The 25907-nt window shown below is 44.6% G+C and overlaps 1 protein-coding gene across 1 annotated transcript in view; it reads right to left on the bottom strand.

The window, feature by feature from the left end:
- SLC4A8 (solute carrier family 4 member 8) overlaps nucleotides 1-25907 on the bottom strand; it is a 70025-nt gene that overhangs the window by 23490 nt on the left and 20628 nt on the right. Inside the window, exons 4-14 of the mRNA XM_063119766.1 lie at nucleotides 23890-24025; nucleotides 21219-21379; nucleotides 17815-18003; nucleotides 17013-17104; nucleotides 15547-15704; nucleotides 10865-10952; nucleotides 9442-9588; nucleotides 4920-5020; nucleotides 3449-3623; nucleotides 2301-2434; nucleotides 430-675 (exon numbers count right to left, since the gene is read on the bottom strand). Coding sequence (XP_062975836.1) covers nucleotides 430-675; nucleotides 2301-2434; nucleotides 3449-3623; nucleotides 4920-5020; nucleotides 9442-9588; nucleotides 10865-10952; nucleotides 15547-15704; nucleotides 17013-17104; nucleotides 17815-18003; nucleotides 21219-21379; nucleotides 23890-24025 — 1627 coding nt within the window. The remainder of the gene's footprint in view (nucleotides 1-429; nucleotides 676-2300; nucleotides 2435-3448; nucleotides 3624-4919; nucleotides 5021-9441; nucleotides 9589-10864; nucleotides 10953-15546; nucleotides 15705-17012; nucleotides 17105-17814; nucleotides 18004-21218; nucleotides 21380-23889; nucleotides 24026-25907) is intronic.

Here is a 25907-nt window from a genome sequence, read left to right as displayed (position 1 = left end):
GTAGGCATAGGGTTGCAGCCTAACACGCTTAAAAGCTATGACCTGTCTCAAAAGAAAAGTTGAACCTCTTCCAATAGGTAATATTGAATGTTAGTCCTACATAGAGCCACTGAAATGAATGGAACTGAAGTTAGTCCTGATTAACTTAAGTCTCATTCATAACAATGGGTCTTCTCTGTGTAGGACTAACATTGGATACTACCCAATATATCAAGAGAATAGATTCTACTTCAGTGTATATTTAATACCGTCTCTCTCTTTCGATGAGCCTGTTATATACCAGATCTTGTTTGGCATTTGATGAATGGTGGGAATTCCTTTGTCTCCCATTTCTGCACAACCAACATTCTCACAGCACTCGGGTGAATTCAAATACATTGAGGCAAAAAAATAAAAACACATTTTAAAATACAAGCGACAGTAACTCACTAATACAAGCTCAGTTGGTCAAGATCGTTGTGCTTATGGACCGGGTAGGTCTTCCCCAGCTTCAGCAATTTCTCTAGAGACTCGAAGATGAAAATGAGGCAGATCAAAGAGGCAAACGCCTCTTCTGTAAAGCGAGTTATGTAGCAGACGAGGGAGCTGGCATCAGTCGCCACGAGCAAGATGCACATGAAAGCGGTCCAAAGGCCAATGCAGGTTCGTAGGGAAAGGTAAGAAAGGTCATAGTCTCTGCAAAAGTGGGCCACAAGGGGAATAAAAGGCAGAGGGGGGAGAATTATTGAGTGCAGAGCTGGTTCTTATCACAGAATCACAAAACCATACAGAACCTCCATGCAATTCCCACCTCTTGCCTGTTAATCCATCAGCAACTTTCCCCTTCCTCCCCAAAGCACACATCATCATCATCATCATCATCATCATCATCATTCATTACATTTATATACCGCCCCATAGCTGAAGCTCTCTGGGCAGTTTACAAAGATTAAAACACTGAATGTTAAAACCGAAATACAAAATTGAAAACCATAAAAAGCATAAAAGCAGTTTAGATAATATCCATTTAAGCATAAAAAGCATAAAAACAGATTGGATAATATTCCTCCGTTTCCTGATCGCACAGGCGATCAGAAAATATGTGGATTCCAGTCACTAGGATTCTGAGCATCCTATGCAAGCGGCAATAATCTTTTTTTTCCTTTTGGCAGCTACCATTCTTAAGAGAAGAAATGTCTATTGTGAAATGAGCCGTCAACTGTTGAGACGTTCAGGTGGTCACGTAATAGCTGCAATCATTGACTGAATCCACCCCGACTTTTGCCACACACCCCATTCCCTGCCCCACTATTAACATAACTTATCCCATATGATTTCTATATCTTTACATTACCAGAACCAGCATTGGATGGAGTCACAGCGGAATGGCAACTAAACTGCTCTTACAATGCAAGAACTGGTCCAAAGTCTGTTTCATTTGTGGAGTTCTCCTCTGGCAGGGATACTCTTTTTATCTAATGCTCAGTTGTGTACCTATCTATGCATTGTCTACAGTACAACGAACATTTGTGGCTCTGTAGAAATCCACATACAAAGGGCAAAGCTTGTGCGGAAGAGGGTTGCCAGGATGAAAATAGAAATTTAGACTCTCTCCATTATACAAAATATTGCTAATTTATACCAGCAATTTAAAAATTATATTCAGAACATAAAAGCTGCATTCCAACAAGGAATTAAGCAAAGTTTAATGGGCTTTAAGTACTCTTAGGTCTCTGTTAGATTGTGGCCCAACTCTATTAACTTTATACTCTAGGGTGCAGAAAAAAAGTCCTATAACTCCCAGCGTTCCCCAGCCAGCCATACATTTTTCTGTCTAAAGATGAACAGGATTGTGCCTTAAAGTAATAACAGATAGTTGAATAATGATCATCATCAGATGTGGGGGGGGGGGGGGATTTTCGCATTTCCCTACTGTTGCTATGGCCTCCTGCTGCTATCCCACAATAGTGATGGTCTATTTATACAGGGAGAGGAAGAGGAAGCAGCAACAAGCACATGGCCCATTGAGGAGCTGTTTTTATTGCGCCGCTTTTCCTGCACACAGCAGGAAATGGCAGCACATTCCTTTTAAAAAAAAAATGGATTACAAGGAGTCTATTTTGCAATGGAAAAATCCAGTCTGATTACACTCTCAGCAAAAAGAAAAAGAAAAGGGAAAAGGGGGAAAGAGAAAAGGGGGGAAAGGGAAAGGAAGGAAGGAAAGAAGGCAATGGGAAATTAGGTTTAAAAAATATCCCTTTTGCTGAACTGCAGTTTTTATTTATTTGTTTATTACCCCTTAAGAGAGCCCACAGCCTTACTTGCAGAACTTGAACAAAATTTTCTCAAAGACCAATACAGGCCCGGTACTTCCCAAGATCGTGAGAGGCTGGCCAGCAAAGAGGGAATACACCACCCCAGTCATGGAGGCTCCCAGCAAGGATTCTATCGCGCTCTGCAGATTGAAACACAGACATGAGAATGGAAGAACTGCCATATTAGCTCAGGCCAACGGTCCATGCAGCTCACTATTATGACTCCAGATTCGACGAAGGAGACGTAGTTGGAACTTTCAGAGGAACTGGTACATAATGTCCTATGTTGTTCCCCGCCTCAGAGGAGAGGCGGGTAATAAATAAATAAATAAAAATTATTATTATTATTATTATTATTATTATTATTATTATTATTATTATTCTGCCTTAAATTCCTCTCTGTAGTGTTTAATTACATTTTCTCTATACCACCACCAATTTATTTTAATGAAAAGGGGAGGAGAAAGGAGATTTGCACTTGTGTGGAGAAAATAACCCTTTTGCCATAAAAGGGTCACCATGTGGAGATAGATGGCACCAGGAACAATTTTAAGTAGTTCCTACATGGCACCCATTTCCAAATCCCTTGGTCTCAGCTGAAGTGGCAAGGTATTTCTCAAAATAAATGAATCCCAAATACCTACCACTCCTCAATGTATATTCAAAACCGCTAACGCAGTTAAGAATGACATTCTACCCATAAGGACAGCAGAGCACTTTTTTAAAAAAAACACGATCCCATTATTAAGGACTCTGACTGTAAATGTGAAAGCGTGGTTGAAATGTGTTCAGGGGCAATTAATCAAGGAACGTAATCTTAAGAATGAGCTCCTAGTCTCTGTTCTAAAGGAGTTTATGGAGAGTGTGTCTTCTTCTATTGGAAATGAATATCCAAAGGCCACATCATCATAAATGGTATAACATTCCATAACTTAAAAGGATGTGTCACTGGCCACACAAACAGGGCAATGGATTCTGGGACTGAACTATAAATATTGGCTCCGTTAATCCTGAATGGCACACGTACCTCAAATGTAGAAGAGCAGCGGTGAAGTTAAACGCCCACTGCTTTTGTAACGTCACCACTGCTGCTGTCCTCTACCTGAGAATTACTCACAACACATGAAGGGAAGTGTGGGGGAAAACTTTCTTACGATTTGTCCCTCTGTTGCTTCTCCAAGCAACCCCCCAAAGGTGATCACAGGAGACATGCAGGCACAGTAGAGGAAGAGGAAGGAAGCTAAACACTGCAGACTCAAAGCATCTTTATAGTCGCTCCAATACCAAGGGGCTTTCCGTTTCACATCCAAGACCAAGCCACCAAAGAGCCTGCAAAGGAAAGACAGGAAGGTTACGACCCAAAGGGAGACGGATTCGTCATTTGATAGTTGACCAAAAGGACTAGAGACAAAAAATCTTCCACCACACCTGGACATTGAAAACGACATGGGAGTGGTATTAGCTGTGTGCACACTTCTCCCATTATCATTCCTGTTCACAGGTTCTGCAGGAAAACCTCTGCAAAACTTATCTGATCCCAAATGAGAGTGGGACTAAGCAAGAGTGTGCATGTGCATGTGTATGTATAAGCACACTATGGGGAATAATGCCTCAATTATACTGTCTTAAAAATGATTGTCTGTTTACAGCCACCACAAATACAGAGCCACCTGGGTCACTAGATCTTACTTTGAGCTCATTCAGACACTACTTCCAAGTGGGGTTTTGCACATGCTAGGATAATTTAGGGCATGCTGGCAAGGGCATGCTAGGAGCCGTAGGACTTTTTTCTGTCTATTCATCCATAGGATTGTGCCCTTAAACGTTTAAATCTCCACTAATACATTATCCAACTTTACTACTGTGTTCCTTAAGGCTAGTCACTAGAGATGTCAAAGGGATCTGTCCTGGGGTGAAATTCACCAAGCTTTCATCAGCTCAGCCCCCCGGACTTCGGCTTGCTCACCTGCGAGTTGGCTTGACTTGAAGAAGATCAAGTTGGGCCAACCTGTGGATTTTTTGGGGGGTGGGGGGGTCATTCTTAAACTGACATTTACAGAAATCACAATCTCAATTTGCAAAATTTGGACAAATTCCAGCCATAATTTGCTTGACTTGCGCAAATTACGCCTGCCATACGCTTATTTTGCACAAATTATATCTGCACGTCATGAGCGCAATTTGCGCAAATTAAGCATGCTATTGGTCATAATTTGCACAAATTAAGCAAATCACAACCGCAATTTGCATGAATTACACAAATTACAGCAGCGGTTTGAATAACTGTCATTTTAAGAAGAAGGGGGACCGAGGTGAGTTGGAGGATTTCAGGAAAAATCCTGGAACTCAGCTCGCAAATGCAAGCTAAGCCAATGACTCCAAGGGAAATCTAGTGAGCCTTAAAAGAATCAGATTTCCCCCCAGGACAGCCATCCCTACTAACTAGTTTTCTAAATATGGCCCTGAACGCTAGCAAAGGTCACCTGGAGTAATGCTTCAAAGCAGAAGATGTACATGGGCAGCCATTGCCAACACTTGAGCTACTGCCAATGTCATTGGGGGACCCTGAGTTCTAGTGTTATGGAAGGGTGGAAGCTGCCTTTGGTGGAAGCACAAAGAATTCACCTTCCTGTTCTCTGGAGCTCTGGCCCGCTGTGAACTTCAGCTTCATCATGGCAAACACTTCCATTGGGGAATCCTGGCATTCCTGGCGTCTTTCGTTTTTCCTAATAAAATTGGAACATTATGAACAGTCTTATTAATTTGGGTTGTCTTCTATTCAAGGACTCAGGGAGTTTAAATATACTTCACAGCCGGGGTAATCGAAGCAGGTGAGATCTGTAGAAAGGAGTAAGTGAGACACCACGGAAGTTCCATAGGAGACTGCTCTAAGATACAAAGAGCGGGTGGATTTGTAGATTTCGAGCTGAGTTGGTGGCTTATTTGAAGGCTTTTTTGCTCTATTTTCTCTCTCTGTGTGTGTGTGTGCTTCGGCTACTAATTCACCTAACTCAACCTGCTATTGTGGTTGGGATTCTGTGTTCTCATGTTGTAGATCACAAGCTGAATATGAGTCAACAGTGTGATGTAGCTGCAAGAAAGGCAAATGTTATTTTGGGCTGCATTAATAGAAGTATCGCTTCCAAATTGCGTGAGGTACTGGTTCCCCTCTATTCAGCCCTGGTTAAGCCTCATCTAGAGTATTGCGTCCAGTTCTGGGCTCCACAATTCAAGAAGGACGTGGACAAGCTGGAGCGTGTTCAGAGGAGGGCAACCAGGATGATGAGGGGTCTGGAAACAAAGCCCTATGAGGAGAGACTGAAAGAACCAGGCATGCTTAGCCTGGAGAAGAGAAGATTGAGGAGAGACATGATAGAACTCTTCAAATACTTAAAAGGTTGTCACACAGAGGAGGGCCAGGATCTCTTCTCGATCCTCCCAGAGTGCAGGACACGGAATAACGGGCTCAAGTTACAGGAAGCCAGATTTCAGTTGGACATCTGGAAAAACTTCCCGACTGTTAGAGCAGTACGACAATGGAACCAATTGCCTAGGGGGGTTGTGGGCTCTCCCACACTAGAGTCATTCAAGAGACAGCTGGACGGCCATCTGTCAGGGATGCGTTAAGGTAGATTCCTGCATTGAGCAGGGGGTTGGACTCGTTGGCCTTATAAGCCCCTTCCAACTCTACTATTCTATGATTCTATTATTCTGGTTTTGGCTCTTGTTCGTTTGAACTCTTTTCCTCATTCCCCTATTGCTTAGACTACTGAGTCACCTGCCTCCACTTGTGGGTGGGAATATATATTATTTTCAAACTGTCTTTTCCCCCCTCTCTTAACTTAGGGATGGAGCTTTGGCTGTTGGGTCCCCTGACTCAGACTGCTGATATAAAAGCCTGTGGCTTGTAGGTAGGACTGCAGTCCACCCAGGGGGAAATCAGAACAAGTAAGCAACCAGGGCAGGTTTGGGTGGGTGGGACTGCTCTAATAAGCAAAATTTGTTAATTTTGAGCTGGTTCCTGACTTATTTGAAGGGGGCATTGTTTGCTTTGGTCTAGGGGATTTTCTTTTTATGCTTCTGAGGGCTTTGGTAGACCTACCTGTGAATCCGGCCGTGTGGAGAGGCCAGCTCGTGCTGCAGCTAGCACGTGCTGTCGCTCCTAGCTAGATGTCAGACACGACGGGGTTAAGGAAGCCCCGTTGTGTCCGTCATTTTTTTATGTTTTAAAGGGACCGGAGCAGGAGCGCTCAGGTAAGTGGTGTTTTTTTCAAAATATTTTAAAAAGGTTTCCCCGCTCCCTGCTGCCTCCAATCTCCCTCCCCCCCGGCTGCAATCTCCCTCCCCCCCACCGCGATCTCCCCACCCTGGCTCCACTCGTCCATCTCTCCTGCCGCCTCCACTCTTTCCCCCCCGCCTCTGATCAATCCCCAACCGCCCGTGATCTCCTATCCCCCCCATCGCCCCTGGGCCACGATCCCCCCCGATGTCCCCTGGCTCCACTCTTCCCCCTCATCACTCCCGCCAGGTCCGCTCTTCTGGCCCCCATCTCTTCCCCCCCCCCACAATTTCCCCCTCTGGCCCCGATCTCCCTCCCCCCGTGATTTCCTCTCCCCACCCCGGCCCGATGGGCACAGCTTCTCCCGGCTACTCATGTGTAAGCGGCGTAGCCGGGGAAAGCCACAGAACAGGCTAGACCTTCCTCAGCCCGGGGCTGTGGAAAAACCGGGCCAAATGTGGTGCCGGTTACCCCGGGGCCAGGGAGGTTTGAGCCCTGCCTGAGTCCGGGATCCCCTGTGCGTCATCTGGACACACAATGGGGAGCCCGGGCCTCACACCGGGCTAAACCCTCATCTAGCAGGGCCCTGAGACACCTGGCTCAGCTTGCAATTTTGGTAGGGTTGTGTGGTGGTGGTGGTGGTGGTGGTGGTGGTGGTTTATGCTCTGTTTGCTTCAGCTTATTTCTCATTCTCTTTGTGCTTAGGTTGCTACCTGACTCATTCTACTACAGCAGCAGGTGTGGTGTTTTGTTTTTCAAACTGCTATTTTGGTCAACACGGCTACCTTTGCTTTTTTGTGAGACTAAGACAATACCATATTTTGCCACCCCACAGCAGGACTCTACAATGGTGAATGAGGATTTTATACCACCAGCAGTTGGGACTTCTATTCTCTGGGGATTCATCCCCCGCAACTACTCGGTAATACTACCCAGATTGACTTCAATTGACTTTTATTACCTAGAACAACTTCTAAAATTATTAATATAAAGACTACCAAATTTCTCTCTGTGATCCACCAGTGAACAAATCCATGTGCTTCGACCACGATGGAAAACACTTCTGAGAATATCTGGACTTCGTATTCCACGAAATGGAGGATGAAACATTTCCCCGTTCTTCTTCCCAGAAAAACCAGGGATAGGAGGAAATGCTTGTAACCATCCCATGACCTACTGAGCCTATTTTGAATGCCTGCAGATGCCTCCTGCCACACTACACATTGGGACTAGCCTGAACTTGCAGACAATGTGACTTCACCATCTAGTCACTGTTCTCCCCCTCCCCATAAAACCTGCCTCTGTATAAAATCTTGCCTGACGAATAGGAGATCAACAGCTGGTCTTCATATGAGGTGGGGAAAATCCCCTGCCTCAAGCAGCCATATGAGCGGAGCAGCAACTTGCACGTCCCCCTCCCTCCCTGGTAGAAGGGCCCTTGTGGCTGCTGCTGGGTAGGTAGGTGCTCTGGAGAGCCTTATTTATTTATTTATTTATTTATTGCATTTTTATTCCTCCCAATAGCCGAAGCTCCCTGGGCAGTTCACAAAAATTAAAACCATTCAAAGTATAAAACAAACAGTATAAAAGCATGATATAAAATACAATGTAAAAGCACAACCAGGGGAAAATCAGCAGCAGCGCAGAAATACAAATTTAAAATACAAATTTAAAACAGTAACTTTAAACTGTTAAAATGCTGAGAGAATAAAAAGGTCTTCACCTGGCGCCTGAAAGAATATAGCGTAGATGCCAGGCGAACCTCCTTAGGGAGCTCATTCCACAGCCGGGGTGCCACAGCAGAGAAGGCCCCTCATGGAGAAGGACCCCTTGCCAGCTGCTCTCCCACTGCGGGGTTTCCCACATTGGAGAGTGGAGCCAACAACGGCAGGTGCTTCAGAAAGCCCTGCCAGCCCCACTCTGCTGCTGTGGCAAATGCCACAGGGGGAGCACAACCAACACTGCTCTCCAGAGCACCCACCCACCCTTTCAAGATGATCCAGAGGGTGGGTGAGCTTCCTCAAGAGCTGCCTCAGTTAGAAAAAGCAATCGGTGCAGTTTCACAGAGCATCAGCCAAGTCCAACTGCTTAACTCTGAGGGGGTCCTTCCTCAGAGCCAGGCATTGTGGGAAGGGAGCATCCCAGGAAATGGCCTGTACCACAGTATAGGCTGTTTCCAGGGACACCCCTACCTCAAGATTCTCTGGTTCCTGAGAGTAAGAAAACAGGCTGAGCAAACGGGGGTGTTTTGCATGGAAATTTAGCAGAGAAGTTTAAGGATGAGCACACAGAAATGGCTGAGTCATCTGGAGATACTATTATCATGAGACTGAAGGACCAATTCTAGTGTGCTGCATTCAACTTGGTAGAATACAGATTCTGCAGGCCTGCTCCTGACTAAAGAGCTGGACAAGGCCAAATGCTCCTAACTATTTCAATTCATGCTAGACAAAAAGTTCCACCCATATTACCTCCCAGTTACATCACCTGCAGGGAACCCCTTCTGTCCATGCAAATGCCCTGCAGAAGCCATCAAAAGGTGGCATTTAAAACAGTGTACCGAAAGTCAAATCATGTACATAGGATCATGTGCACACATTTGCAGATTGTCATAGCTGTGGTATTTGAGACACAACATAGATAAAGTTTTTCCTTCACTTGCAATGTGCCAAGATGCCTGAGCATGTTCTCTGTGGGGCCTTAGCTACAGACAAGACAGGAAGAGAGCCTTAAAATATGTTATGATCTTGATTATACTGCACCACTGTCCAACTAATTTAGAGAACAACCTCTCCAGCATAAGGCACTTTCTTCCAAAAGTGCAGCTATTGCATTCTAGCATGCTGGAGAGAAAAAGTGGTGATTTACCTGGGAAGGGAGATTTTTGGGTGGCTCAATTCTGATTGATGGATCCCATTCTCCAGGTGGTAAGACTGTCACCTGGTCTAAAAATTCATCAATCCCAGCCAAAAGATCAGTGCGGTCCTTGGCTTTGTAAGCAACATCATGAAAAACCTATAGATGGGAGACCAAGAGAAAAACATCAGTTTATTACATTAACTCTGAAATAATAACAACAAAAGCAATTTGAAATTCAAAGAATGTCTCATCAAATCATATATTTGAATGAGCAGATATTGGTTTACTTGTCCTGAAAAATAAGGGATGAAATAGGTAAGGAGTCACTTTACATCGGATGACTTTATTGGTGGAGCAATATTCAGGCTTTGTGGGTACAGAGTATTTTACCAGGCAGGGGAATGCTTCTGCATATCTCAAAAAAAGAGCATACTTCAACATGCAGTGGCTCCAAGAACCACACCGTTATTAGCTGCTTCTGTCAGTGGTATGTCTGCATTAACTAATTTTCACACAGTTTCTCCTACTATATACTATTGGTAGCCTGCCGATTCTGCTACTAAGAACAAGCCGTTCCTGAAGTTGTACTTGCTTTTTTTTCTCTTTCTTTCAAATATGTAATTTCACAAAATAAGTGCCAACCTTAGCACAATGTCTCTTATTACTAGCAATAGGTTTCCACTGTAACCATCAGGGCTGGTGCCAGACTATTTTGCGCCCGAGGCAAGGCAAGCTACTTGCACACACACACACCAAAATCTGAACTATTATATTTTCCTTTTATTATGTTTTTTCTTAAAACAGCTAACTTGTATAAAACTGTGACCCTTAAAGGGCAGTGCTGCGCCCCTCTGAGGTCTGCGCCCTAGGCGGCTGCCTAGTTGGCCTAATGATAGCACCGGCCCTGGACAATCTTTACAGTGCTCAAATTATGGAAAAGGTTAGGACCCTTAACAAAGCCCAGAAGCCCCATCCTCGGACACCTCCATAGACTTCTAAACACAGTAGCTAAAGGGCCTTCACAAAAGGTAAGGGGGCTGCCTGCCCCATGCTGCCTTCCTGAAATTTGAGCACGGATGCCTCCTCTATCACCATTATAGGGAATGAACCTGCTATTCATCAGAGTCCTTTTTAAGAACATAGGAACATAAGAGGAGCCATGTTGGATCAGACCAAGGGTCCATCTAATCCAGTAAACACGGTGGCCAACTGTCGACCAGGAACCCACAAGCTGAACGAGGACATGATAAAATGTTAAACTAACCACGTGTAGGCTCAAATACAAGAGAATGATGGGGAAATTGCCATGCCATGACGCTTTTCCTATTAAAACGATTATATAAACTTCCATTTGGACAACTGAGGCTAGAACTGGATTCACAATGACTCCGCTATCCCCCACCCCAACAATGTTTTGTTTTATTTAGTGTACCTCATCAGTCATAAGAGTAGCCATTGACCTTCCAATTTCATGATACTGCTGTCCTTTCCCTAGCGGACCCAGCAAGATAAACAAGAACCTAGACATAAAAAAGAGGGAGAGATCACTTTTGTTATGCAATGGGCTATGTGTTTTTAAGAGGTCTGGACGTTTTTCGGCCCCCCACATGTGTCCTTTAAACAAGGGGGGGTGTGCTGTAAAATTTCACAAGTAAAGGAGGCATAATTGGACACAAAGGAAGCATATGTTCCAAGGCATCCCCGTGTCCAGATCCTGCTGGGGGGAAATGGGCTGCCAAATGTGCATCTCCCCCAAGCCCAATTCTCCCTCCTTCCACACTTTTTTTAGACACCAAGCTGAAGGGTCAGGCTGCTCTCTTCCTTTCAGATTAATTTCTAGCCCCAACCACCTGAGGATTCATTCCTGCATACTACCCTTGGCCCTTCTCAGGCATGGGAGGTAACACCCATCTCTCTCCCATTCACACAATACACTTTCCCCTGACAACAGTGGTTTCAATGACAGCACCGTAAGAACCAGATCTGAGTAGGAACAGAAGGGAAAGGGCTATTCTAGACTGACCACTCTGTAGCCCGGAGGTTTCTACATTATTTATTTGGAACAGGTCCCCAGGGGAAGACAGTCTGGTTAGCTTCACTTTTTATACAGCAAACCGGTCTGCTGTAGGTACACCAATGTTTCCGGGAATAAACACACAGTGTGGACAACACATGCGCATGTAAATACAACTTTAGTCTCCCACGTCCCATCCTGTATGTGTGTGTGTGTGTGTGTATGCGTGTGTCATCTGTGTGCTTGCTGTTTGTATTGTGGAGGTGCACTGTTTTCTACAACAAAAATATAACATATGAAACACTCATGCATAAACACCTTGCGGCCCTGGCTCAATCAAGCTTCCAAAATGTGTGTATCCAGGTGTTTCAAGATGCATAGGTGTGTACTGTATATCATCCATACTTGGCATGTTTGAACTATCAGTATAAAAACGGTGTGCATTCAAACAACACACTGGCTGTGTAATTTGTGGGAGTGCTCTGTGTCTTTACTAGCGTGTTCAAATGCCTTGAAGGAAATGGAATGTCTTTGCAGGGGCTGCTAGACGTATTGCGGTTATGTTAATTGCAACGGAGGAGCGTTCCACAGCTGCCGGGTGGCGGTGGTCGAGGAAGAAGGGAGAAAGGTGATCAGGACTGTGAGATACCTCCCATACAAAATTGTTTATCCTTACAGGGTTGGCTTCAGACTATTTTGTATCAGAGTAGTAAAAAGCATTGGCTTGGATTCTAATTAATCACCCCATGAGCACGAGGCAGATAGCATTAACAGCAGAGAGTTGGAGTGCAAGAGAAGGAGTTTGCACTCAGAAAACTGAGTTGAACCATGAGCTAGTTCACGAAAGATGTCATGGACATGGATGGTTTCCAAGAGTTAGAGCAGTATGTTCACCTGATCCCTCAAGATGGCATTCTGAATATCATAATCTTGATCTAAAGCTGATGCTTTAGCATTGCAAACAAAGTATTAATTCAGCAAATAAATTGCACACTGTTCATTGGCTCAAACAATTCTTTTTATTGTCCAGAAACAGTAGATCCAATGGCAGTATTAAAGAAAAAAATGAAACAACCATGTTTTGAAGAACAGATTTCCTACTGATGCTTCTGCCGCCATCCTTCTGGCCTGGAGGGTCCCACAATGCCTGATCCCATTATCAACGCCTCTAGCTGATCAGCTGTGGAGAAGATTGTGGGAGAAGAAGCTGTTCAGGCATAATAGGTAACAGTTCTCAACAGCTGTACAAGTAAATTTCCTGATCAATTTACAGAGACCGTTACCAGCAACCAACGAAACCACACCAATGCTTTCACAAAACCACCCCCGCCACAGTTACCCAGTTAAGCTTCACCTGCTCCAACATACTGAACAAAACTGCATATTCACGTTGCTGTAATATCCTCTCTGTATTTCCCCCAATATCCCTCATGAAACTGGGGGATGCCTATGGGCTGATGAACAGTGCTCATGCTCAGACTGCTGTCCACCAGCAGTCACCTCTTGCTGCAGTAGGCTGCCCCTTGATGACTAACTGTATTCTATCCTCTCAGTGTTCCCAGGGTTGCATTCTCTCTGCAGCAAACTCCCCATCTACATTCTCATTGCTGCCACTGTCTTCTCTTTCCTCCTTCCGATCGTGGTTGATAAACCTGTATGATGCTGTGACACAAATGTGCATTTTCATTAGCACCAGGGTGGAGGGCGGTGGGGCAGAACACCACAGCAACCCATTCTCACTCACAGGACCTTGGTATACTTTGCGCAACTGCCATATGGGCCCAGTACAAACAACTGTGGCAGTTGCACAACTAGTGTAGAATCCATAAGGTTGTGCAGGAATCCCATCAAAAAACCCTTCCCAATGGAGGTTGCAAAAACAGCAGCAAAACACCCTGCATCCCCCCAAAACCAACATTCCCCAGAGACTAGATATTGGGTTCCAAGCAGTGGGGACTTACCAGGAAACTTTCTGACTCCAAATGGCAGACGTCCTGTTGCATTCCAGAATGTTCTTATACTAAGTATCCTGGCAGGATTGCAGTCTTCTCCTGTCGTTCTGCACCAGCCTGGTAGCCGCTTCCATTTGGAGCACAGCTGTGTTGCTGCCTCTGTGACCCCCAGCATGCGGTGTACCTCTACAACACTATCCGGAATTAAAATTGCTGCAGATTGCTCCACTCTATCTGCTGCCATGTGGGCAGGACTGGCACTCATATCTCACAGTCACTGACCTCCACTGGAAGAGGCAGTGACTGTCTGACTACGACGTCGTGAAGCACTGCTTTTTACCACAAAAGTTGAGGCTCAAGCAGTGCGTTTCCACTAGTGCCATGCAGGATTCTGAAATGCATTTTCATTTCCCTGAATGCACGCTCGATGATGAAGTGTATACTCTTAAGGGTCCAGTTTGCTTCTGTTTGTGTGCATTACCTTCTACAAGTGTTTAAAGGGTATGGGAATAGGATAGGACTGTGCAAGCCTCGGATTCAGAAATCCGAATCACGGAGGCCATTTCATGGTGGATCCGCCATTTTATGATGGATCCGCCATTTTCTTGCACAGCCCTAGGCCCCCCATACAGCCTACAATTCCCAGCATCCAGTGGGGAAGCTGGCGATCGCACGGAGGACTTGGCGATGGCGGCATCTACTTCCTGTATTCCCTCTGCTCCTGGGCCCTGGTAAGTACAGCCCTCCCAGGCACTGGATGCTGGGAGTTGTAGGCTGTATGGGTATATATTCTGCACTTGGTGTCACTACTCTGAGAAGTGTGATACATTTACGCAGGAGCCACCCATAACTAGCAGGCATACAGTCTAGGTCTGCACATACTGTTGACATTCAGAATATATATGTGTGTTCAAGCTGTGGAACTTCTTCCTGTTCATTGCCTCTGAATCTGGAGGAGCAATTATACAGATGTGTACAAACCACAATTCAAATTATATCAGGGAACTGAGCAATGGCACAGAATTCATGCTTTCTGGCCGCCAGAATCTGGGGTACTGTAGAGGTCTCCATTAACTCCTCCATATTTTCCACAATTGCATCAATGAATAAATTAAGTGAGCAACTGAATAATGAAATGAGCGACTGAAGATTCAGGAACACTCAGACCTTCACCAGTAACTCCTTTGGAATGACTCAGCTGTGAGTACTCCTAACCCCACAAGCATTCTGTGCAGAAGAGGCATGTTTCTTGGTCCTTGCATTTTAGATCTTAGCTTCGTTTCCAGAACATGTGAACTGTGTCACAACTTCAGAAAAATAGAGATCTTGATAACTGCATTCTGATCTGTGTTCAGGTTTGGGAAGTGCAAATTCGGCAAGTTCTCACTGAAATGCAAACCGAACAAATTTCTTACCCATTCATACTATGGGGACATGTTGGAGAAATACTAAATAAGTCCTGCAGCAACCATGCATTCCTTTGACTGTGTCTTGCATTAATGCTTGTGCAACTATTTGCTGAATCTTGGTACTTTGTGTTAGCAGATCTCAGGATCCAAGCCAAGGCTCGCTTACACTGTTTCCTACATTTTTATTATTAGGATGTTTTTAGGATGTTTTAACAATGTATATTATGTTCTTAATTCAGTTTTACGTATTTTATATTTACTATTGTTCTCCGCCTCGATCAAAATGGAGAGGCGGGTACGAAATTATTATTATTATTATTATTATTATTATTATTATTATTATTATTATTGGTTTCTACTATCTTGACTCTGGGGCAAAGACAGAAAAATGATTGCCAATTTCTGCTAAAAGATGGAAAGGCACAGGTCATTTAAGCAAGTTGGAAGATCCCTTGATCAGGAGGTTGAAATCTTCCCCTCCCTTAAGCCTATTATTCCCCACACTACCCCCAAATCTTGCCATTACCAAGTCCATATCCCAACAATCCTCCCCCCGTACCCCCGCCAAATCATAAACAAAAATTAAGCAATTCTGCAACAAAAGCTCAAAGAACAAACTTTGGCAAATTATATGCATGCATAAAATTTCTCATAATTTTTTATTATTATTATTATTATTATTATTATTATTATTATTATTATTATTATTAGCCCCACTACCATTACCGGAAACTCTCACCTGGTAGGGAGTGGAATTTCAGTCATACCCTGGAGAAGAACAGCTGGTGTTAAGCGCACAAAGGCAACGATGGGTCGAGTAAGAAAATCCAGCTCTCCGATTAGAACGTTTGAAGCTTCTGCTCCAACAGGGATCTTCTTCATAAAATGAAGCTCTGCCTAATTCCAAAAAACAGGACGTAATTTCTAGGGGTAAAATGAAATGAAGTGGAGTGCATTTGACCAATATTTTGTCTGCCAAACAGTGCACTCCCCTTGTTTGCACAGAACTTTTGAGAGAACCCTTGCCCAGTGACTTCCACAAATATATATATATTTTTGCTAGGGAAAACTGCACAGAAATGAATCACCACCACCCCAACGCACATTCAGGTGAGACACCTTCACACATCATATCTGGTATTCACATGGCCGTACCAGTACTCTGTTTTGATCTTCTTTGCACTGATCCATTTGGCACCATTTTTACTTGAAAATAGCCCTTTCTGCTAATAGTTACATCATCACAGAGGCAACTTAGCTGAGGACATTAAGGCAGAGTGAACCCCTACTGAGGAGTGGCTTAGTTTGGCCTCACATAACCAAATCTGATTAGCTGTGTGATGGTGTCAGAGCAAAAAATGATACCAAAGCTGCACCAATCAGTGTTGTGAAAAGCTCCAAATTGGTGCAAAAAAAGGTACATTAGGGGTGATCTTTTACGAATTCCTTTTTCACATTGAAACTGTGTTTGCTGGGAAACACTTGTTTCAACCCTAGTAGTTTCCTCTAAAATCAGTACATAACTTCTAGGCTTTTCTCTCTGCCCCAAACTTACATCAAAGATATTCATTTCAAAATTCTCCTTTTGTAATTAATATTTTAAGTGCAATAAGGTAGAGACCAGTCTTCTCCTAACTAAGCAATCTCATTGACCAATTAGTCAAGTACTGCAAGATCTGTCTGGACTTCATATAGCCGACATATCCAGAGCACAAGGCTGATGGTGAAACTACACATTACAAGAGAAATATGACATTCTCTGCTCCATATATTGCTTGTTACAGTGGGGAGGGCATTTGCAGAGGAGAATTAAGAGTCCTTTCATCCACAGAAGACTTATGCTGGATCCAACCCTTAGTTTAGATCCAACCCCATTGACTGGATCATCTCCTTAAGATGGCAGAGGAGTCTGATGTTCTGGCTTTGAAGATGGGTGAGTGAGTTAGATAAACTGGGCCTGGAAGGCTTCTGAATTTCCTCTTTGTGGAACTGAAGTCAGAACATCTTGGGGACACTTTGCTTGATCAAAGGCTTAATTTGATGACCTTCAGGAAATAATTCAAACTTCAGGCATAAGTGTGAATGTTATCTCCTCCTTTTAAGTTGTTTGATTTTAAGATGTTTTAAATCTGACTTGAATTTTATGTGATCTTTTTCACTTTGGTAAAATGAAGGTCAAACAGCAATGAATAAATAAGGGCTCACTTTGCTCAAGTCTGTTGGAGTAGTATCATGGCTCAATCCATTTCTTACGTCTAAGGAGTGTGAAGGAGGCTGGAGATTCAATGTGTGCATTCCTAGGAGGAAAATATGAAATAATTATAGATGAAAAGATACTTTAATGATGAATCTCAACATATCTTGGTCACTGGATCTATTTTCATCAACTGCATGTTTATATGGATGAAAATATATACACGGACACACCTTTCTCAACATAAAGTACATGGAACATATGCTTTCATCCACAAGTCCTGCGGTCCATCGATGTTTTTTGTTCATGAGAATGACAAATGCATGAAGAAGTGAACTGAACTGTCACTTCAGTTTAATAAACCCTTAATATGTATTAGCTCCTGCACTATTCTGACTGTAAGATTTAGCAGTACTCCATTTAAAAGAGCAATATTTAGCTTTACACTTGAACTAAGTGGCATCTCACTGGTGGCTTCCCGATTGTGGAATGTTCTCTCCAATTTAAGATGGTGGTTGCACTGGTGGGACAATCCGCTTGGGCCCCTTGCTCCTGTTTGGCAGTACCAGACTAAATACAATTAAAGGGGGCCCTAGAGATCCAGTATCAATTTAGATGATGGGGGCAGCACTTGCCTTAGCGTGCCTTGTGCTGGCACCGGGTGCATTTGCAGTATTTCAGTAATGACAATGAGATGAAAGAAAGTGCCTGTTGCTTTTGGTTCCAACAGCTAGAAATATCCAGAAGTTCCTGAGCGCATCCCAGGACAGTGTGTGAACTGGACCAGAGTGGCCAAGGCCCCAGGATTCTCACCTGTCTTATCCATCGAGTGAGGATCAGACTTTTTCTGGCCAGAGTCACCGAAAGAGCGGACAATAGGGAGGAGGTTTTTTGTCTTCTTCTCATTCTGATGGTGATGCTTCTTCAGGAGGGCTTCCCAGACTTTTTTACGGGTGATTTCATCAAAGTCGCTACTAGGTTCATGCTGATCCAGAACCATGTCTGAAAGGAAGACCTGCTGAGTCACTCAGTTACAGTGCAGAATAATACAGTTTCAATGATGAATGGGCAAGCTCATTTCTAAATGAACATTTTTTTTGGGGGGGGGGAGGCTTAGGCTAGATTAAATGTTATGCTAAGTAATGATTGTGCCATTGGGACTGATGGGAGTTTTCCTCTCAATGGAAATAGCAACTTCAGAGGAACTAAAACTGCAAGAGGGGAGGAAAGACTTAAACTCCCCCTCCCCACCTGCTCAGATCAGGATTATTTCTCTCTTTGGCTCAGTTTGGACAACACATTTCTCAACGGTGGTTTGAGAACTCCACAGAGAGTTCCTGCATAACCGTTGCGTTGCGTGTGAAGGGCTCCATCTTTACACTCCAGCCATCCAATAAGTTCTGCTCCTGCCCTGAAGTTCCAGAAGAATAACTACAACAACTGGCCTTAATGCATGGCTACAGTAAATTCTTCAGCCACCCCTGTGTCCAATATCCACTTCCAACCTCCAAGGGTGGGAGGCAAGCGGCCCTTCCTACAATAACATGAAGCAAGAAACACACACCAACAAAACCAGGGAAAGAATCACCTGAGCACAATTTCTCCCATGCCTGGCAGGTCTTTTAATTCCAGAGCTGGTTTTCTTTAAAAAAAAAAAGCCCGACACAACAATGGTGTGAGCCATGGAAACCAGCGGTCCAAGCCGTTTACGTTGCACAAGGCAGCTGAATAGACAATCCCTCTGTTCGTTTTGAGAAGGAAAGTGCTTTTCCTTCAGTTAATGAGCCTTGCTGAAATGCTCAACGACTGTCGAAATAATGCATCTGCAACCCCATTTTAAATAATGCAGTTCACTTCCGCAATTTGAGAGTTTTATTTCTCTGCGCATCTAATCCAATTAAAAGCAATCTGATCATTCCTCGTTGAAATATCTTGCGTAATTGGCTGATATTGGCAACCCTCGTGGGAAGGAAATGTGCTAAGAATCTGACATCATCAGATACCGGAGGGCTTGAATGGGATCTTGCCAATCAAGAACCCATTTCTACAAAACTGCTTGGAAAGAAGGAAGGAAAAAAGAAAAGAAAAGAAAGCTCCATTATCTCTTCCTCAGAAACACATTACTTTGGTTATCAGGCAAAAGGACAACTACCTCTGAAAACTAATGGCCCATTTCAAATTTCTTCCTGCTTGATCAAGAGGTCATGAAGGGACAAATACGGGGCTTTGATCAACACAATGTGATAGTTCTTCCATTGTCTGCTACATATGAACTTCCCTGTAGAGTCTACGTAGTTTCTGTTACAAAAAACCAGGAAGTGTTTTCCAAAGGGTTTTGGGTCTGCCATTAACTTGTTGAACTTTGTAATGGGTGAGTCTCAAAGATTACTAATGGTGAGAGGCCAGGATTTTATGGTATTAAACAGTTACTGTCCTCAAAGCTTGCAAAATATTAACTAAAAAAAACACACACCTTAACAATATTTAGTAGAGATATGTAGCATGCAACACACACACATTATTTTTGGAAAGTGCACTCCACTTTTAACATCCATAATTAAAACCATGATGAACCATGATTTCAGTGGAAACCTTCAGGTTGCAAGCCAATCTAACAGCACTAATCAAGGCCATGTAGCATAAAATTACTTTAAATAAACAAATAATTAGTTTTAAATACTTTTTCGTTACCTTTCAAGGCAAATTCCCCCACCACCACCAAAGTGGCTTACAAAAGATAATTAGCTTCATATACCTAGCAGGAATATTATTCTTCCAAATGATTTACAGTGCAATCCACTTGCAATGCTTCCAGTCCAGGCCCTGGGGACCTTCTTTTTACCCCTGTGCCAGTCTGATCCATTCTGCAACGCCTATCCTCTGAAGTTGTTCCCAGACTTTATGCCTTTGCCCATTGTGGCTCCACCTTTCTCCTTGAATGGCCCAATTTCCCTGTATCTCAAGCGTTGTTGTTGTTGTTGTTGTTTTAAATGGAAAGATTTTGGAATTTGAACAATGCTCCCTATTTTGGTATGGTTAGACCAGTCTCCCCTAGCCAGGAGCTCTCCAGCTGCACTGGACAACAAGGTCCATAATCCGGACACAGCATGGTCAATGGTCAATAGCCATGCTGGGTAAGGATTATGGGAGCTGCAGTCCAACACCTTTGGGGGGCTCCAGGTTGGGGAAGGCTGAGTTAAACCGTCTTGACTTTCTGCCTTCACACCTGCATGACAGGGTTAGTTCAACAGGTCTAAGCACAATGGAAGGGCGGCTGCTTCCTCTCCCTCTGGTGGCAGGTGGCAGAAGAAGGGAGGGGGCTCTCAGCTGGAGCTGTATCTAGCCTTGATGAAGGGGGCGCCCGGCATATGTCAAATGCAGCGAAGCCAAAATCCCTCTCCACCAACCCAAAATTTACCATCCTTGTTCACAAGTGGAAAAATGGGGGGCAGGGGCATTTTGGTGATTTTCAGGGTAGGGAGCCAAAGCAATTTGAATAGATTTGGGTGGGAGGGGGCACATGCCACAATGGCTGGCATCTCTTTTTCTGCCTTTTGTTTTAACTGATTAAGAAATACTCCAAAAATACAGCAGCTGCCAGACCAGAGCTCCAGCCACCACCCTTCTCTTCCAGGGGTATTGGGGGAGGGGGGACATATAGGGTAGCCTAATCTCTCCTTTGGCTGCCATCACACATGTGACATTTCTAAAATAGTAACAATGACAAAAGCAGAGGAAAGGAACCCACCAGTCATAATCCCTAAATAATGTCATTTCTGGGGGATAGGTCAATGGGATGAACCCCAAAGATGAGTGAATCTAGGCCAGCCCAAATAAGAATGTATGGAGATGCCTTTTACCAAATTAAGCTATTAGTGCCTGTAACCCAGTACTGCCATAAGAACATAAGAAGAGGGTCCATCTAGTCCAGCATTCTGTTCACACATTGGCCAACCAGCTGCCAACCAGGAACCAACAAACCAGGACATGGTGCAACAGCACCTTCCACCCATGTTCCCCAACACTTCCAATTGGTGTTGCCTACACTAATTGGAAGAGGCTCTCTCCAGGGTCCCTGGCCAAGGTTGTTTCATCCCAGCCCAGCCCTGAATCTGAAAGGTTCTTTAGCATGCACAACAGGAAGATGCCATTTGAATACCAAGCTCCGTCTACTGCTTTCCCTTTCTTTCCCTTTTTAGTTATCCAAAAAACAGCACCTGCAATGTCTTCCGTGGTGTTTGCACTCATATCCAGAAGGACGATCCCATTGATGATGCAGCTCCGCAGTTCAAACAGACTGTGCAAGGAGAGAGTAGCCACGTATGGCTTACTCCAGCGCTCTCCTCCATCTTCCACATCTTCCTCAAACTTCACCCACCTGCAAGTGACACACACTGAATAAACGGGAGCAGTGAGAAGCTCTAGCGACATGACCCTGGGGTCATATCTATTACGTAGGGCTGTGCGCACACACCCCGAACTGCTTCGGATCCCGATCCGGAGCGAGATCCAGAGGTCCGGATCGATATTCAGCCCCCATTTTGCCCGCCTCCCCCACTTACTTGCCTTTGCAGCAGACGGCGGAGGCAGGTAAGTGGAGAAGGGGAGACAAAATGGGGGCCGAATAAGCCCCCCTCCCCCCTTACCTGGCTCCGCCGTCCGCCAGCAGACAGAGGAGCCAGGTAAGCCCCCCTCCCCCACTTAACTGGCTCCGCCATCCATCGTGGTCCGTGGGGCGGCTTCACCTGCCGCCCAGGCCTAAGGCCAGAAATAGGCTATTACTGGCGTTAGGCCTGGGTGGCAGTTGAAGCTGCCCCACGGACCATGACAAACCCAGGTAAGCCCCCTCCCCCTCCCCACTTACCTGGCTCCACCGCCATCACCGCACAGACCACAGTGGTGGCAGACAGGGGAGCTAGGCAAGCTCCCCTCCCCACTTACCTGGCTCCAAAGCGGTCCAAATCGCTTCAGACCGTTCCGAACCTATTTGGGCCGATCCGGACCTCCCCCAATCCGATCTGGAACTGGGCTTCGGAGGTCCGGATCGGCCCACTCCACTTTGGATCTGGGGATCCGTAACGGAGCAGAGCACATCCCTAATATCTATATATGCTTTGACTGAGCAAACAGAGTTCCCCTGACCCCCTCCTAAACTAGATTACAGGAGGCCCATCAGGTCTGGAACACCAATGAGGCAGTCAGTTTTTGCAAGGTCCTTCCTATGGACCAGTGCCAGACTTTAATTTTCCCATCTCACTAAACATAAGGGATACATTCCTTGTTTTACCGAGGCTCAGCGTAACCAGTTTTATGAAGCCCCCTATCTAAGAAGATGACTAGGCTGAACTCTTGCAGTATTCACAACCAGAAAGATGTAAGAGAAGTTACCCGTCACTAACTTTGTTTCAATCCATACATCTTTGCTCTGTTAGTTTAAAAAAGCAAAAGAATCAAGCTACCAATGCTGCATTTAGTAGCATCAGTGGTCAGCAATAACATCTCATCTGCCAGAAGGTGGCATTATCAGGCAACTAAGCAAGCCAACAATGAGTGTTCTGTGGTTTGGTTTGTATTTGCTTGGCGAATATACTTCTTATTTAGGATATATATTTATTCATGTATTTTGAATGGGTTGGAAGTGCATTCAATGCACTTCTGGATTAGAGATGCTATTGAACTCTACACAAAATGGAATCTGGTAGCAGTTTAGTGGTACGGCGCTCAGGAGAAACAAACGAGCCGAGAAATTGGATTTAGTGGAATCCAGAAGATCCTGATCCAAATCTGAAAGACTTCTCCAGTTTTATAGCTTAAGCTGCCAATGAGCAGAAGCCGCCTGATTCGATAACATTGTCATCTCATGCTCACACAGGATGCTTCTGTGCATGGTCAAAATGGCCTACAAATTGGGGAAACATCTGGAGTCAGCAGTCCCCACCAGAATCCTGTAGGTTTGCTGGTAGAATGAGAACATCAGGAATGGGGCAGAAAACATTGCGGAATTCCAGGCAAGGAATCCTGGCCTGCCAAACCCTGTCCAGAGTAGAACGGTGTGCTTCTCTCCATCTTTCTTCTCAGTCTTACAATACACCTTGTTCCACCAAGGGTGAGCTGTTCCACCTGCTCCCCTCCCCCCCACCTGGAGGCTTTAAAAGCAAGGCTGGAGCTGAAGGGAGGTGCTGCTTCAGGGGGAGAAACGCTGTTCCACCAAGGGTGAGCTATTCCACCTGCTCCCCTCCCCCCCCCCCCACCTGGAGGCTTTAAAAGCAAGGCTGGAGCTGAAGAGAGGTGCTGCTTCAGGGGGAGAAACGCTGTTCCACCAAGGGTGAGCTATTCCACCTGCTCCCCTCCCCCCACACCTGGAGGCTTTAAAAAAGCAAGGCTGGAGCTGAAGAGAGGTGCTGCTTCAGGGGGAGAAACGCTGTTCCAACCAAGCTTTCTTTTCTTTTTATCTTTTTATCTGGTTTGTTTTGCTGTGAACTTGTATTTAGTATATTTTTGAGTATTATTGTGATGTTGCTGATTACTATATTGTTAAATATTGTTGTTCTAATTTTTGTAAACCGCCCAGAGAGCTTCGGCTATTGGGCGGTATAAAAATGCAATAAATGAAATGAAATGAAATGAAATACACATGTATCAAAAGGTTACTATGCCAATTGCCCTGCATATCCCAGGTTACGTCATACTACAGAAGGTGATCTGTCCAGTATCAGCATTTTATTTGCTCTCTATCCAACTGGTTTTCTGTTCTCACGGGAAGGGGAAACATACCTGGCTCTTTTAAAGTTTCCCTCTGTGTGCTTACATTGTGCTTCTGGTTTCGTCTTGTGAGGCTGAATTGACCGCACAGGAAGCTGCATGACAGTCACTGCCGTTTGTTTTTACCTTGCTGTTTCCTTCCAATCTGACTCTTCACCCTCTTTTATGCAGATTTCATCCATCTCTGTGAACAAGTCATGGGGTACGTGCTCCTCATCCTCCTCCATGCCAAGGATAAACTGCACTCGCTGAGATGGGGTATCTAATAAAATGAAGCATAACAATAAATAAGTAAATAGATGGGCACGGGGAGTAAAGTAATGAGAAAAGTTAACGAGAATGTGTTGAATCACTTTTTGAAATGTCTTGCAAAAGTGGGAGGAGCACTGTGATATTTTTTAGAGATGGAGCTTTTAACCCGCAGGAGCAGCACCTCATCATAAAGAACAATATGGGAAAGGGTAATAGGAAGGCATGTGCAAAGACAGCAACTTTCTGCACTATTGGCTCTGCCATTTGGTATCAAACCAGAAGGACTGCAACGAAAGTGTTTCAGATTTTTGCAGAACTCTGTGCAACCAATTCTAGTTTGGACTGCGTCCCATCCTTTCAATTCCCTGCTGGGTTGTTTGGACTGGCAGGATCAGCATAAGAACATAAGAAGTGCCCTGCTGGATCAGAACATGGGTCCATCTAGTCCAGAACTCTGTTCACACAGTGGCCAACCAGCCATCGGCCAGGAATGAACAAGCAGGACATAGTGCAACAGCACCCTCCCACCCATGTTCCCCAGCAACTGGTGCACACAGGCTTACTTCCTCGAATACTGGAGATAGCACACAACCATCAGGGCTAGGAGCCATTGATAGGCTTTTCTTCCAGGAATTTATCCAACCCCCTTTTAAAGCCATCCAATTTGGTGGCCATCACTACATCTTGTGGTAGTGAGTTCCATAATTTAACTATGCACTGTGTGAAGAAGTACTTCCTTTTATTTGTCCTGGATCTCCAACCAATCAGTTTCATGGGATGACCCCTTTGGGTTCTAGTATTTTGAGAGAGGGAGAAACATGCCTCCCTATCCACATTCTCCATGCCATGCATCATTTTGTACACCTCTATCATGTCTCCCCTTAGCCTCCTTTTTTCCAAGCCAAACATAGTCCCTATGTTATTTGAATGCAACACTGGATCAATGAGCCTGACACGCACATCATCCTCAGTCATCAAGTGGCACCTTGGGCTTTTTGCCCTGTCTAGGGAGGTTCAAGCAATTTGCCCCAAACTGGTCCTAAGATAAAAAGCCAAATGTGAGAACTTGACCTTAACATTTCCAATGTATATGTCCAGAGAAGTAACCTCCCCAAATTGTCATGTGAGACCCTTAAATTTGGGGGGGGGGGGGGGGGCAGAATTCATGATAGCATTGTATTGCCCAGACCTAGAGAAGGGCTGTAGGTCAGAAACAGAGCACATTCTTCAGATCAATTCCTGGTGCTGTAATCCCACCTTACCATTATCTGGCCACTGTGAGTGTCATGCTGCAGACAGTCTGAGACTCTGAGTATTTTAGTATTAGTATTAGTATTAGTATGCTGCCTTTTGCCCAATACTGGGCCTCAAGGCGGCCTTACAACATTTAAAACATATACATTTTAAAATCTAGGAAAAGAAATGTACCAATTTTTTTTTACAATATTAAAACATTAAATGTTTAAAATACACAACAATTTTAGAAGTCCTTAACATAGATGGAGGACCAGATTATTCTCCAAAGGCCTGCCAGAACAAAGAAGTTTTTGCCTGCTTCCGAAAGCCCATCAAGGAGGGAGCCAGTCTAGCTTCCCCGAGAAGAGAATTCCAAAGCACTGGAGCAGCCACCGAGAAGGCCCTCTCCCATGTTCCCACCAAGCATGCCTGTGAAGATGGCGGGACTGAAAGAAGGGCTTCCCCAGAAGATCTCAAAGCACGGGCAGGCTCATAAGAGAGAATACGGTCTTTCAGATAACCTGGACCCCAGCCATATAGGGCTTTATAGTACCCATTTCTCCTACTCTTGGCTGTACGTACAGTTCAAATCCTATGGTATGGTGCATAAATCCTACTCAGCTTGCCACATAGCTGACCCCTCATGCCCGGTCTTA

The sequence above is a fragment of the Elgaria multicarinata genome, chromosome 3, assembly GCF_023053635.1.
Source record: "Elgaria multicarinata webbii isolate HBS135686 ecotype San Diego chromosome 3, rElgMul1.1.pri, whole genome shotgun sequence".
NCBI lineage: Eukaryota > Metazoa > Chordata > Lepidosauria > Squamata > Anguidae > Elgaria > Elgaria multicarinata.
The sequence above is the reverse complement of the archived record's forward strand: the minus strand, read 5'-3'. Positions and strand labels throughout refer to the sequence as shown.